Source organism: Mesoplodon bidens (assembly GCF_964165515.1).
Source record: "Mesoplodon bidens genome assembly, chromosome: 15".
Lineage (NCBI taxonomy): Eukaryota > Metazoa > Chordata > Mammalia > Artiodactyla > Ziphiidae > Mesoplodon > Mesoplodon bidens.
In genome coordinates, this window is record NC_138171.1 from 83,490,228 (window position 1) to 83,505,943 (window position 15,716).

The window sequence follows — 15,716 nt, forward strand, 5'->3', positions numbered from 1 at the left end:
TATCCTTCTCTATAGTATTCAAGATCTATACTGGCTTCCTTTTTTCATCTTTATACCTGCTTTTACCTTCAAGTTTTCTACATTCCTTAACGGACAGAGTCCAAAACTCCTTCAAATGAAATCGCCAAGCCTGGCCAGCTGCCTGGACTCGAATGTCAAACGTTTAAATATTACAGTTGTTTGTCTTTGTTTTCTAAAAAGGAGACACTTGTCTGCCGGTGCTGTTACCCCAGTTTTGACAGGCAGGAAGCACCGCGTCCACGAAGAATCCATCACTTATATTCTTCAGGCAGCAGCCTGGCTGGAGGAGGGTGTGCACCTGGGCTCCTCCTTTCCACAGAACTTTCCGTCAAAACAACACACCCACTCGGTGCCACAGTGCTACCCCTAGCTTCAACTATGAGAACTGAACTCGACAAATGCCAGGATTCGGGCGAACTTCCCCCCATCCCAGCCCCACCGCTTCTTGGGGCGCAAACACTTCCCCCGGAGCAGCACTTAAATGCCAGAAGGCACCTTGATTAACCACTTCATCCTGAAGCGTTCAACACTGCTGATTCTTACAGGCAGCTGCTCCGCAGCCTGTAATTAAGATTTTTTTTCCAAAATGCTCCCTTATTACAAGGGATTCTGATGATTCCGTCTGTCAGCATAAAGGAGATCTTTAGCAAAAACAGAGAGAAATCCTTAACTTTGGGTGTTCCTGTAAAACAGGGGTATTAACCCTTTGCTTCCCAAGCCAACGACCCACTCCATCCACAGACACTACACAGACACGTTATTCGCTTTTAAAGGCGTAATTCGCATCGTGACACAACGGTAATCTGTATTCCACTAAATAATTTACAACAAACACGAATCTTCTAGCAAGAGGTGACCGAGCGTCAGACGGACAACTTGGTTTTCTGGTCTCACCTCCGGGCGGGCTGCAGCTCCTGACTCCGACCCCTCGGCTCCTCTGACTTTTTTTTAATTTATTTTTGGCTCACTCCGTAACGTTCCCCTATTTCATAAAATGCGTGCGCTCTAGCTGCCCCCTCCTCATTTAACGATCCCACTGACCACTTCTGACCTAAAGCCAAGAAAACTGTCACGACGTTCAACCTGAACTCTCCCCCCAGCCGCCCTTCTTGGACCCGGAGGATCCCCAATTCAAAACTTTGCCCTCCCGGTTTCCCGTGGACTCCCCGCTTCCCACCACCTGAGAGAAGACGCGGGGAGGGTCGTCACCGGCGGCTGGGCTCCGGAGGGCGTGGACGCCCTTGGCGACCAGAGGCGGAGAAGGTCGCCCCCAAGGTCCCCCGCCTGGGGAGAGCGACCCCCGAACCCCGACCCGAGCCTCCGGGAGGCCCCGGCCGGCGGGCAGCCCCGGCCTCGTCCCAGACCCTCGCCCGAGCTCCGAAACGACCCCGCCGGCCCCCGCCTCGGGGCCCCCGGACCCCCGCCTCGGGCCCCGGGCCCGGCGCGCGCCGCGGGCCTCGGCGGTCGCCAGCCGGCACCGGCGCTGCCCAGACCCGGTCTTCTCAGTCGGACCCGGACCACCGACCCCCGACCCGGGACCGGCAGTCCGCGCTTCGGTCCGGCGCGTCCGCGACCCCCGCCCCAGGCCGCCAGCCGCGCCGGCCACACCTCCGACACTCACCGCCGCCGCCCTCGCCGCCGCCGCCGCCGCCGTCTTCGTCCATCTTGAGGCCGCTCCCGCAGCCGGCGAGCCCGGGGCCAGCGGGCGAGGGGCCGCGGGTGCGGAGCGCGCGGGCGGCCGTGCAGCTCCAGCAGCGCGCGGACCCGGTCACTGCCCGGGCCTCCTCCCGCGGGGCGGGGCGCTCGCCGCTCGGCGCCGCCGTCACGTGGCGCACAGGCCCCGCCCCCGGCTGCGATGGGCGTGGCCCGAGGCCGCGCGGCCCCGCCTGCGGGAACCCGCCCGGACCCCTCGTGAACGCGCTCGGCCCCGCCCGGAGCCCCGCCTGGGTGAGAGGGGATCCTCTGGGGGCGAGGCGGGCGTGCACTCCCGGCCCCGCCGCGCCTTCGAGCAGCCTTGGGACGGACGTGAGGTCCGGGGCCGGCGAATGCCCAGTCTACAAAACACGACGGCGGGAGGTCCTCCTCGCACGTGCACCCAGGGAAAAAAGATCAAGAAACGTATTTAAAAGTCAAGCCTTCGCCCTTCGGCCCGAGAAATTTTACAGTAATTCCAGCCTTCCCGCTTTCTGGTGTAGAATGGAGGCTCTCCTTTCCTGGAGATGAGTGCACTTCAACAAAGTGTGAAGCTTGTAAATAAACGTTATCATGAGGTTGGAACCGAATCCCCAGCCGGCACACCTGGGGCCCACCCTCAGAGGGCTTTGTAGGGTTGGCCCGTCTGGCCCCAGTCGCTCCTGTGCTTTCTCGACCGTCTCCCTTGGAAAGCTGCCAGCTGACCTGGATTTATGATGCAGAAGGAGCTCTGAATTCAATTTCCCGTGGGCACAGCCCGGGTCCTCAGCACAGGCTCCCTGGGCGGAAGGCTTCAGCCCGCCCCTGCTCCATATCTTCCCCGATCTCCTTTCCCACTCCACATCTTGCTTCCAGTAACTCCTCCTGAACCATTGAATGGGGCCCCTCCCAAGCTTTTCTGTTCAATTTGCTGGAACTAAATTGCATTAAAGAAAAGGAAACATTGTAATGGAGGAGATAATTCATCTCTAATATAATTTTCCAGCGAGTGTTTTATATTTACAAATGGCCCATTGAGTTGAAGGAACTTTCTGCTGTCATTTATCAAAATGGACATTTTTCACTTTTTTGTTCAAGGTTGTGGGATGATTCCAAAGAGTGCAATCTCCTAATAATCTCAAAAATTAAACACCCAGCATTCTGGTGCTGCTCAAGCCTCCCGGCACACTTCTGGGTGAGATAAGACCTTATCTCTGTGGCAGAAAAGGGGTCTAGGCATCAGGAGATGTAGGTTTGCATCCCAGCCCATAGACTTGGCTTCCTGGTCTTGTTCCTGTTGGCCTGGGTATCTTGGAGATAACAGCATAGTTACTGAGAAAAATGGCAGCATACTTTGAACTTGATGATGTGACCTGTGGAGCTTTGAACCCAGTGATACTATCAATTTTAAGTGCTTTTAAATGTCAACTCCTCATTCTTTAGGTTTCTTAGAGTGTGAGCCATAGATGCTTCTCTCAAAGTTTGAGTCTGAAAATTGCTTCTCTGATCTCCACCCAAGCTCATTTCCATCAGAATCAGCCACAGCCCAGTTATTTGTAAGCAGGGTATTATATGATCCCCACAGCTTAGCCAGGGCCTCCATTTCGACAAAGCCCCCAAAAAGTGTTGGGAGAATAAAGGCTCGCATTATAAGCCTTTATTTCTGCACTTGAATGGCGTAATTGGAAGACTTAAAAACCTTCAGTATGTGAAGGAATTAATATCTAATTGAAAAATTAGATTTTGGGGAAAAGAGCTGCTTTCCAGTACTTCTTAAATGCCACCAAGATAGCAGGTATCTAATCTACTCACATGCAGGTTGGCCCTACATAGGAACATTAAGTATCCTAATTATCCACTAAGATAGGCACTCACTTTATGCCCATCTGTGTTACTCAGATGTTGAAAGCTTTATAAGTGAATCTGTAAGGAAAACAATTCATGCGGCAGATACCACTCCAAGTGTTAAACCCAAAACCTTGTTGCAATCATTCCATCAGACAATACATATTTAGGGACCTGCTGTGTTTCAAGCACTGTCCCAGGTGCTGGGAATACGATGATGAAAAATATAGATTCAGGGGCTTCCCTGGTGGCGCAGTGGTTGAGAGTCCGCCTGCCGATGCAGGGGACACAGGTTCGTGCCCCGGTCCGGGAAGATCCCACAGGCCGCGGAGCGGCTGGGGGCCCGTGAGCCATGGCCGCTGAGCCTGCGCTCCGCAACAGGAGAGGCCACAACAGTGAGAAGCCTGCATACCGCAAAAAAAAAAAAAAAAAAAAAAAAGATAGATTCAGTTCCTGTCCTCAAGGGACATATGGCCTAGAAGGAATACAGCCATTAAGCATATAATTACTCAAATAATTATTTAATTGAAAATTTGATGTCCTATCCTATTTATAGACTTTCTCACAGTGTTTGCCATTTCCTGTCTATTGGCTTTGCAGCCTTGAAACTCCTTCAGACCAAGACTGTAGTCTGTATGTATTTTGTCTCTGTGATCCACTGCAGGGCCTGGCCATATCAAAGAAAAGTAGAAAGCAACAGTTTTTGCTTGAACTGGACGTATTTGGTATTGCTGCTGGAACAGGGCAAGCAAAAGTGAGAGACATCTTGAAAACATGTTGAAAGCCATTTATCAGCCCTTTGACCGCTGCAGAAATAGTTTAAGAAATCAAGAATGGGCACACATTCTGGAAAGGTCAGAGGACTTCTCCTTTGTATATTCATCTCCATCCTCCAAGTGGAAGTCTATGAAATTGGGCAGAAGTGTCCTCGCCCAGCACTAAGGTCACAATAGCCAAAACCCTGCCAAGGCCAGTTTCTTCACACTCAGTCAGAAAGAGGCTGCCCACGCAGCCCACACAGAGCAGTTCCCATCTCCTCTGATACTGATCAAGAAATGCAGAGACAGCAGTGACCATCAGGAGATGGAAACCTCAACTAATCTGTTACATCTGCTCAGGGGTCTCTGGTCCAGTCTGGGAAAGGCACACACAGCGGCCAGCTCGCTGCTGGCTCACGGTCACGAAAGGAAAGCAACGCTTTCCGAAATCTAATTTCATCTAGGAAAGAAAACGTCTCATTGGAATCGAGATGATCTTGTACACACTAGCATTCTCCGCTCTGCCCAGGCAAACAACGGGGGTCCAAGTGTCAAGTCACATCCTCATTAAATTTTCAAAAGCCCAGACATCATGTCCTTCACAGCGTCCATCTCCCTTTCCAATCGTTCAGTGCAGTCTACCTTGGTCTTATGCTCTCCCCCATGGAATCCACACAATTGACAACAGTTCTCTGGCCTCAGATTACCAAGGGCAGCTTAACTCCTTTTAGATTGATTAGTCACTTGCATTTTTGCAAGAACAAAGGCGGTCAAATTTCTCAGTAGTGGTAAACTTGGGAAAAAAATAACTTGGTCACCATTTCAAGCTATTTATTTGGAAGAAAGACGTTTCACATACCCACTCAAGGCAGCGTGGATATGAAGAGTTATCAAATGCAAAGTGTCTTCTGTAGTAATAAAAAGCCGTGTTATTTTTATCTCGTTCTTCATTTTTATAGGACGTCCCTGACCTACTAAAAACAAAAACAAAAGAAAAAAAATTTTTAATTTAAAAAGGTCCCCTTCAGATGTTGGTCAGAGTCTGCTGTGTGCAGCTTAAACTCATCAGGAAAATCCATCCCCGGGTACAGAGTGGACTATCGGACAGGCAATTAAAAAGGGAAAAAATGTGAAAATGGCAAACATTAGTACATGGAACATCTGTCTGTGATTATTGTCCTCTGAATAGAAACTGTGCTCTTAGCCAGCAATCAAGTGACAGAACAACACCCATCACAGACCCAGAGAGCCTAACTGGGCCCAAGCAAAGGTGAGTCTGCAATTTGACTTGTAGGATGGCGAAAGCCAGCCATGAATTCCAGTCATTCACTGACTTTGCCAAAAGGCCACATAATGCCCAGTAAGGTCATTAGGTTCCCAGCCACGATGCATCACAGCACACCACCTCTGCTAACTGGATACTGCAGGCTCTAAAGTCAGACGGCCCAGGTACTTTGAGTTCTTGGCTGTGTGACCTTGGGCAAATTGCTTCACCTCTCTGTGCCCTAGTTTCTGCAGCTGAAATGGAACCAACAACGACTCTGCCCCATATGGGTACTCTGAAAACTAGAACTAGATGCTATCATACACCAACAGTGTATGGCACACAGTTAGTGCTCAATCAATGCTCATCATTGTTATGCACAGAGGCAGAAAGCTTCTCCACTCCCTCTTTCACAAGCCAGACAGGATGCATGAGACACGATCGATCGGGAGACAAAGCTGAATCTTAGTAAAGGCTCCCCGCCTTCACGGCCTCCTTCTAACTGCTGTGTTTTCCTCCAAGTCTGTCTTCTGGAACATACCTTGCCACACTCCACGCCCTCTGCTTGTGAACTGTCCCACACTTCATACCTCATTAGTCCTCTAAAGAACTAGGTTCTTAGGGCCACGGTCACATGCGTGCAGCTCCACAGGGGAATCTGGGGACTCTGTGCCCCTCCCTTGATGTTACTTTATTCATTCAAAACCTGCTTCTTAGCTCCCCAACCAGGCAGGCCCTGGGGATTCGACAAGAGCCAGCAGTCAATGACGTTTAATGATGGCCCCATCAGACCTCAGCATCCAGAGGGACAATAACAGCCCCAGAAACCTTCACCACACACCCCCTTGCAGCTGCCAAGGTTCCTTCTCTTAGGCCAAATAGAGAGAGGGGAAGGGTCTGGCATGCACACCCCACTCAAATACTTCTCCCTCAGTAATAGATTAATCATACTAGTTTAATCTGTACAGATCTTCTGTTTGGTCAATAATTTTTAGCATTTCATAAGTGTATTAAAATTCATCACTGAGGTTTCGAATATATAAACACATTATCGAGGACCCCTATTCACTGGAATAAAAACAATGCAAGTGATGGCTTGTTTTCCCATCAAGTTGCCCAATGACACAATATTAAATCTCTCTTTCCCCTCCTTACAACATACAGGGCAGATTCTGACCATCCTGATCACGTTTGTTGTTAAAAATAATGTAGCTTAGACAGACTTCTGATTCCAGAAATATGGAGTTGATGTAGTTCTTCCTATTCCTCCCGCTAAGTACAACTAAAATCCATGAACATTACACGAGAAGACTTGGAAAGATGAGGGCAGAAGGACGGGGGACATCGGGAACCAAGGAACAACATGGTGGTCAGTTCCCTGAGTTTTCTTTGTGCCTCAGAGATCCCAGACTCGATGCTGGAGAAGCCAGAAACCCAGACACACCAACTGGTGCAAAGAAGGAAAAGCTACAACAATAGCCTCCTCTCTCTAGTCGAAGGATCAGGAAAGGTACAGCCTAACAAGACAGAAAACGTTTAGATATTAAGTTTCTACTCCACTGCAGCCAGCCCCACTCCCACCAAAATCAGCAAAAGGCTGAGAGAGGAGCCTAGCTCTCCACTCTCTTCAAGCGGAAAGGAGGTATCCCAAACCAATGCCCCCTCTCCAAGGTTGGTACTGGAGAAAGTCAAGTAGGGGACCCAGACTTTCACTCCAGCCAGGCAGTAATGAGGCCCCCTCTCCCTCTCCACTGGGGTGGTGTCAGAGAAGGTCTGGAGAGCATCAGGACTTTGACCACCCTCAGCAGTGACAAGGCCCCCTGTCACCCATGGTACCAGTGGAGGCCATGGGTAGCAGTGATAAAGCACCCCAGCCTCTCCCAGCTAAGGCAGTATCAGCAGGAGCCTGGGGGAGCCTGAACTTCCATCTCCACTAAGCAGTAACAAGGTACCCTTTCCCCCAACACAGGATGTCCACAGAGGCCAAGTAGAGAACCTGGACTTCCACCCCCCACCTGGTAGTAATGAGGAGGAATTCCCCCTCTTACTTTGCTGGAGGTGTCAGTGGAGGCAGACATAATAAAAGTATTTATCAAAGGCCCAAAGTCTTATAACAATACCAAAAAGTCCAGGAAACAATTGAAAATTACTCACCGCACCAAGAACCAGGAAAATCCAGGTTGAATGAGAAAAGACAATTGATAGATTCTGATACCAAGAAGACAGAGATGTCAGAATAATATGAATAAGATTTTGAAGCAGCTATTAGAAAAATTTTCAACAAGCAATGATGTACACACTTGAAACAAACGAAAACATCTTGAGACTTCCCTGATGGTCCAGTGGTAAAGAATCCGCCTTACAATGCAGGGGATGCAGGTTCGATCCCTGGTCAGGGAACTAGGATCCCACATGCTGCAGAGCAGCTAAGCCCGCATGCCACAACTACTGAGCTCACACACCCCAGAGCCTGCGCACTGCAACTAGAGAAGAGAAAACCTGCACACCACAACTAGAGAGAAGTCCACACACCACAACGAAGAGCCTGTGAGCCACAACAAAATATCCAGTGTGCCGCAACTAAGACCCAACCCAGCCAAAAATAAATTAAATAAATAAATAAATAATTTAAAAAGAAATAGAAAATCTCAACAAAGAAATAGAAGAGGGACTTCCCTGGTGGCATAGTGGTTAAGAATCTGCCTTCCAATGCAGGGGACACGGGTTTGAGCCCTGTCCAGGAAGATCGCACATGCCACAGAGCAACTAAGCCCGTGCGCCTAGAGCCCGGGCTCCGCAACAAGAGAAGCCACCACAATGAGAAGTCTGCACACTGCAACGAAGAGTAGACCCTGCTCACCACAACTAGAGAAAGACTGCATGCAGCAATGAAGACTAAATGCAGCCATAAATAAATAAATAAATAAATAAATAAATAAATAAATTTTTTAAAAAAGAAATGGAAGAAACAAAGAAGAACCAAATGGAAATTTTAGAACTGAAAAAATAACCAACCCCCCTCCAAAAAAAATCAATTATGGGCTCACAGCAGAATGGAAGAGATGAAGGAAAGAATCAATGAACTTGAAGAAAGAGCAACAGAAATTATGAAATCTGAACAACAGAGAAATATAGGCTGTAAAAAAATGAACAGAGCCTCAGGCATCTGTGGGACTATAACAAAAGAACTAACACTCTTGTCATCAGAGTTCTGCAGAAAGAGAGGATAAAGAGGGTGGAGTAGAAAAAGTATTAGAAAAAATAATGGCTGGAAACTTCCCTAATTTGGCAAATATCCTAAACCTACAGATTCAAGAAGCTGAGCAAATACCGAAGAGGATGAATCCAAAGAAGTCCATGCCAAGATACATCATAGGAAAACATTGAAAATAAAGAAATGGAAAAAAATCTTGAAAGCCATGAGAGAGAAACACCTTATGTTCTATATTTTAACACAATAAAATTAATTATTTAATTAATTTTAAAAAGCTGGGGAAAAAGGTACAAAGTGAAAGAGAAAAAAAAGCTGGTACTTTGAAAAGATAGGTAAAATTGACAAACTTCTAGCAAGACTGAAAAAGAAAAATGAGAGGGGAAACACGCATTACCAATATCAGGAATGAAACAGTGCCTGCAGAGATTAAAAGGACAATAAAAACATACTATGAAACCTATATACTCATAGATACATGACAACTTAGATGAAATGGGCGGATTTCTCAAAAAGCAAAAACTGTCACCACTCACCCCAAATGAAATAGGTAATTTAAAGAACCTGTAACCATTAAGGAAATTGGAATCATAATTTTAAAACTTCCAAAAAAGAAATCTTCAGGCCCAGATGGTATTACTGGAGAAGACTACCAAATGTTTAAATGAACATCAGTTCTACACAATTTCTTCCAGAAAAGATAAGCAAAGGAAACACTTCCCAATTCATTTTATAAAGCCAGTATTACCCTGTTAACAAAACCAGACAAAGACAGTACAAACAAGGAAAATTACAATGTCCTTCATGAATATAGATACAAAAATCCTTAACAAAATATTAACCAAAAAATGTAGCAATGTATAAAAAGAATTACACACCAGGATTGAGTGGGATCTATTCCAGGGATGCAAGCCTGGCTCAACAGTCATAAATCAACTGATGTAATCTACCATGCTCACAGGCTAAGAAAAATTACATGATCATATAAATGGATGTGGAAAAAGCATTTCACAAAATTCAGTACCATTCATGATTTAAAACTCTTTGACGCTAGGCATAAAGGGGGACTTCCTTAATTTGATAAAGAAAAAAAAACTATCTACAGGACTTCCCTGGCGGTCCAGTGGTTAAGACTCCACGCTTCCCCTGTTGGAGGTGAGGGGTGGGGCTGAGTTCGATCCCTGGTCAGGGAACTAAGATCCCGCAGGCCACGTGGTGCAGCCAAAAAAAAAAATCTCCCAAAAGCCTACAGCTAGGACTTCCCTGGTGGCGCAGCGGTTAAGAATCCACCTGCCAATGCAGGGGACACGGGTTCGAGCCAATGCAGGGGACACGGGTTCAAACCCTGGTCCAGGAAGATCCCACATGCTGCGAAGCAACCAAGCCCGTGCACCACAACTACTGAGCCTGAGCTCTAGAGCCCACGAGCCACAACTACTGAGCCTGTGTGCCACAACTACTGAAGCCCGTGCACCTAGATCCCATGCTCTGCAACAAGAGAAGCCACCGCAATGAGAAGCCTGCGCACCACAACTAGAGAAAGCCCACGCACAGCAACGAAGACCCAACAAATTTAAAATTAATTAAATAATTTTTTTTAAAAAGCCTATAGCTAACATCACACTTAATTTTGAAAGACTAATGGATGTTCCCCTAAGATTGGGAACAAAGCCGGGATTTCACTCTCACCACTACCACTCAACACAGTCCTGGAAGTTCTAGCCAGAGCAACAAAGCAAGAAAAGCAAGAAAAGGCATACAAATGACAAAGGAAAAAGCAAAAGTGTTCCTATTTACAGATCACGTGCTTGTCTACATAGAAAATTCCAAAGAATCTATAAAAAAATCTCCTAGGACTTATAAGTAAGTGAATTCAGTAAGGTCACTGGATGCAAGATCAATATATGAAAATTAATTGTATTTCTGTATACCAGCAACGAACACGCGCAAGTTCCCTCACTGCACTGACCCCAAAGAATCCCTTGTACCTCTAATTGCTCCCCGGAGGACGCCAACTGCACAGCGGCTACCTGGGGCAGGGTGGTGTTGTCTGGGAAGGGGCAAAGGGAGCTACGGAAGTTTAACCTAAACACACACACACACACACACACACACACACACAAAATGCAGTCGCGCTTAAAAGAGAAGGAGGGGAACATAGGGAGTCTGGCTTGGAATCTGTGTTTCTGAGTATTAGGTTTGTGCGTTTGGGGTTTTTGGATCATTGCTGCCATTTGTAGTTTTTGTTTGTATACCAAGTTGAATACTGTCACCCCACCCCAAAATTCATATCCACACAGAATGTCAGAATATGACCCTATTTGGAAGTTGGGTCTTTGCAGATGTATCAGTTAAGATGAAGCCATACTGGATTAGGGTGGGCCATAAATCCAGGGCCTCCTGTCTTTATAAGAAGAGAGGATGCACACAGGGGAGATGGCCGTGTGACAGAGGCCGAGACTGGAGGGAAGCAACTACCATCTAAGCAAAGCCAAGTACTGCTGAGGACCCAAAGCTAGGAGAGAGGCGCAGGTCGGCCCTACTGACACCCTGATTTCAGACTTCTGGCCTCCAAGACTGGAAGAGAATACATTTCTGTTGTTTTTAAGCCACCCAGTTGGTGGTCACTTGTCACTGCTGCGCTAGGAAACAAATACAGTCCGATTCTGCCTTTCCCACGATCTAGAATAAGTGGCATCGTGCTAAGGATGCCTGGGGGGTGGGGGGGATGGGGGGGCTCCTCGGGCAATCAGTGTGGCTTCCTCACAAGGAGAATGAATCCCAGATCCTATTTGGGAACTGGAGAAGTGTCTTCTACACAAGAAAATGAGGGACACACCCTCAAGCACGCAGCATTTTTCTGTGAAGAGCAGGAAAACCAGCAAACAAAAATCACATTCTTGTACAGCCCCATGAATGCACTGCCCGGGGCGCGTTCGCCTGGCGCCTGCTTGCTCAGCAGAAGGCCGCGGGTCAGCTGGCTGGGAGCTTAGTCACGGCCTTTCAAACCCTCCTCCGTAGCTTCCAAGTTCAAAGGAGAAAAGAAACAAGGCTTTCTGGACCATCTCAGGGAGACACCCTGCTGGTACATGTGAGTCAGGGTGAGACACTATCCTCATTTCTTCAAAGGTTTTCAAGTTCTCTTGGCTTCTCCCGAGTGGAGCGGTTTTCAAGTTCCTCCTAAGTCTCGCCCCCATTCTCTACCTTTCTGCCTCTATTAATGCCCCTGGACTCAGGATCAGAGCAGGCAACCAGGGTGTGTGGCTTTTCCTGGCATCTCCACCCACAACAGCAACATCATCCTCTCCACCATCACCAGCATCATCACCATCTCCATCGTGGAATAAGTACGATATTACAGGAAGGACTTCTGAGCGCCTGCTGTGTGTCAGCCTCCATACGAAGTCCCCTCCCAGCTGCCCTCCAGGTAGGCATTGTTCAGCCCCCGGAGAGGCAAGGAAGCTGAGTCTCAGTAACATAAATTAAAATTGTGTAAATAAATAGTGTGCCTGACACCACCCAAGTAGAAAGTGGAGGCCCCGCCAGTCATCCTGCCTCCACTGCCCCTGTTCTCTCAAGACACCATCCAGCCTCTGAAACACAGAAAAAGGAAAACATTCCAGCCACTCCTGGAATACCACACATCCAGGGAATCCCCAGCCTGCTGCCTGGACAAGACCGATGTCCTCACCTGTCCCCCACCTTTCTTTTCCCATCTTCTGGCACATCTTTGTTAAGCCCCTACCACGTGGCATGGACACCAATCAGGGGGCCTGGCATCACATGTACGACTGAATTTTCAAGTGACTGGTCAGAGGGTTTGGGTTGGGGTGTAAGTGCTCAGTGGGTCCGGGGGTTCCCTTTGGGGTGAGGCAAATGCTTTGGAACTAGATGGAGGTGGTGGTGGCACAACATTGTGCATGTACTACGTGCCACTGAATTGTGCACTTTAAAATGGTTGATGTTTAGGGACTTACCTGGCACTCCAGGGGTTAAGACTCCAAGCTCCTAATGCAAGGGACACGGGTTCAATCCCTGGTCAGGGAACTAAGATCCTGCATGCTGTGCAGTGCAGCCAAATGAAATAAAATTATTTTTTAAATTTTTAATAAATAAAATGATACAGACTTCCCTGGTGGCGCAGTGGTTAAGAATCTGCCTGCCAATGCAGGGTACACGGGTTCGAGCCCTGGTCCGGGAAGATTCCACATGCCGCAGAGCAACTAAGCCTGTGCACCACAACTACTGAGCCTGCGCTCTAGAGCCCACAAGCCACAACTACTAAGTCCATGTGCTGCAATTACTGAAGCCTGCACACCTACAGCCCATGCTCTGCAACAAGAAAAACCACCACAATGAGAAGCCCGCGCACCAAAACAAAAAGTAGCCCCCGCTCGCCGCAACTAGAGAAAGCCCACGAAGACCCAACACAGCCAAAATTAATTAATTGTAAATAAATAAATTAATTGATTAGTTAAATGGTTGATTTTTAGATAATCAACCAGGACCTACTGTATAGCACAGGGAACTCTACTCAGTACTCTGTAATAACCTATATGGGAGAAGAATCTGAAAAAGAGTAGATATATGTATATGTATAACTGAATCACTTTGTTGTACACCTGAAACTAACACAACATTGTAAATCAACTATACTCCAATATAAAATAAAAATTAAACTCTCTCTCTATATATATATATATTTTTTTTTTGAAGAGGGAATTCCCTGGTGGTCCAGTGGTTAGGACTCTGCTCTTTCGCTACCAAGTGTCCAGGTTCCATCCCTGGTTGAGGAACTAAGATCCCACAAGCTGTGCGGTGCAACCAAAAAAAAAGAGAAAGGAAAGAAAGAAAGGAAGGAAGGAAGGAAAAAAGAAAGAAAGAAAGAAAAGAAAGAAAGAAAATGGTTGATTTTATGTGATGTGGATTTTGCCTCACTACGTTACAAGGGTTTGGGGATCGCATGACAAAGGAACTCATGGCTGAGGATTTTTACAACCTAAAAGCCCATCTCACCTCTTTCTTTGCGGGAACCACGTTCCGGCAGCAGCCAGCTCCCCGGGACAGCCTTGGTGTTGGCGGGTTATTTGGTGAGCCGCGCTGGGGCACGATTTCGGTGGCACTGTCCTGCCCTCCCATTTCAGTGTCCCCATGTCTTACACATCCTGTTCACACTAAAGCTGAAGTGAGACAGGATATCCAGGAACTTGAAAGTAGGGTTTGCTGAGAGGTGACTCAGGAAGATGGATTCTCCAAGTACCTGCCCCTCCGAGGCTATGATTTCCCCTTCGGTGGTGCTTCTAGAAAACTGATGACAGACAGAACGACCCGCGCATGTCGCTGAGCACCCTCCCCAGGGAGCATGACAAGGCAGCTGCCTAATTGCTGGGTGGCCTCTGACGGCTGTGACCGTCTGACACGTGTTGCCTGGCAGGTCTTCCAAGAGATGCTGCAGGAGGCCCCAGCAGGACCAACCTGGCCACAGGTGAGGAAGGGCAGTTTCCAGCCTTCCTGACGAGGAGAGAGAGAAACTGAAACAAAAAACAGCCAAATAATCCCATCAAAGGTGCCCAAGCAAATCCTGGTCCACACACATTCACAATAGCCAACGGTGAAACAGATAGCTAATGAGAACCTACTGTATAGCACAGGGACCTCTACCCGGTGCTCTGTGGTGACCTAAATGGGAAGGAAATCCAAAAAAGATGGGATATATGTATACGTATAACCGATTGACTTTGCTTTACAGCAGAAAATAACACAACATTGTAAAATAACTATACTCCAATAAAAATTAATTTTAAAATAAATAAATAAATAACGTTTATAAAATAAATGATCAAAATGGTAATTAAAAAAAAAACAAGAGGGGCTTCCCTGGTGGCGCAGTGGTCGAGAGTCTGCCTGCCGATGCAGGGGACACAGGTTCATGCCCCGGTCCGGGAAGATCCCACATGCCGCGGAGCGGCTGGGCCCATGAGCCACGGCCGGTGAGCCTGCTTGTCCAGAGCCTGTTCTCCGCAACGGGAGAGGCTACAACAGTGAGAGAGGCCCGCGTACCGCAAAAAAAAAAAAAAACAAAAAAAAAACAAGAGGGCTTCCCTGGTGGCGCAGTGGTTGAGAATCCGCCTGCCGATGCAGAGGACACGGGTTCGTGCCCCAGTCCGGGAAGATCCCACATGCCGCGGAGCGGCTGGGCCCGTGAGCCACGGCTGCTGAGCCTGCGCGTCTGGAGCCTGTGCTCCGCAATGGGAGAGGCCCACGTACCGCAAAAAAAAAAAAAAAAAAAAAAAAAAAACAAGAAAACAATAGCCAAAGGTGGAAACATCCCAAGTGTCCATCAACCATCAATGAATGATGGATAAACAAGAGGTGAAAATCCATACGATGAAATATTGCTCAGCCATAGAGAGGAATGACACACACTACGATGTGGATGGACCCTGAAAACATGAAGCTCTGTAAAAGAAGCCAGACACAAAAAGACCACAGTCTGCATGATTCCATTTATACGATCTGTCTCAAATAAGTAAATTCATAGAGACAGAAAGTGAATTGGTGGTTGCCAGGGATGGGGGAGGGAGGGGCATGGCGGATGAGGAGTGATGCTTCATGGTATGAGTTTCCCTTCGCAGGTGATGAAAATGTTTGGGGAACTTGTTAAGAGGTGGTGGTCACACAACATTGCAAATGTACTAAATGCTACTGACCTAACACTTTAAAATGGTTAATTAAAAAAATTATATACATGTTTGTAGGAAAATCTACATAACATAAAATTACCATTTTAGCCATCTTGAAATGTCCAGTTCAGGGGCGTGAAGTGCATTCACATTGCTGTGCAACCATCACCACCACCGTCCACCTCCAGAACTTTGTCACCTGCCCAAACTGAATCTCTTTCCCCTTTAAACACTAATTCCCCATCCTCCTCCTCAGCCCTTGT

At 47.5% G+C, this 15,716-nt stretch overlaps 1 protein-coding gene across 2 annotated transcripts in view; it reads right to left on the bottom strand.

Annotated features, from left to right (window-relative positions):
* The window catches only part of CYTH3 (cytohesin 3), a 92,350-nt gene extending 90,574 nt beyond the window's left edge, over positions 1-1,776 (bottom strand). Inside the window, exon 1 of one of the 2 annotated variants that reach the window (XM_081256675.1) lies at positions 1,643-1,776. In XM_081256675.1, coding sequence (XP_081112801.1) covers positions 1,643-1,685 — 43 coding nt within the window. In that variant the 5' untranslated portion in view covers positions 1,686-1,776. The remainder of the gene's footprint in view (positions 1-1,642) is intronic. The other variant, XM_081256674.1, reaches the window with a different exon arrangement.
* Positions 1,777-15,716: the final 13,940 nt, after the last annotated feature.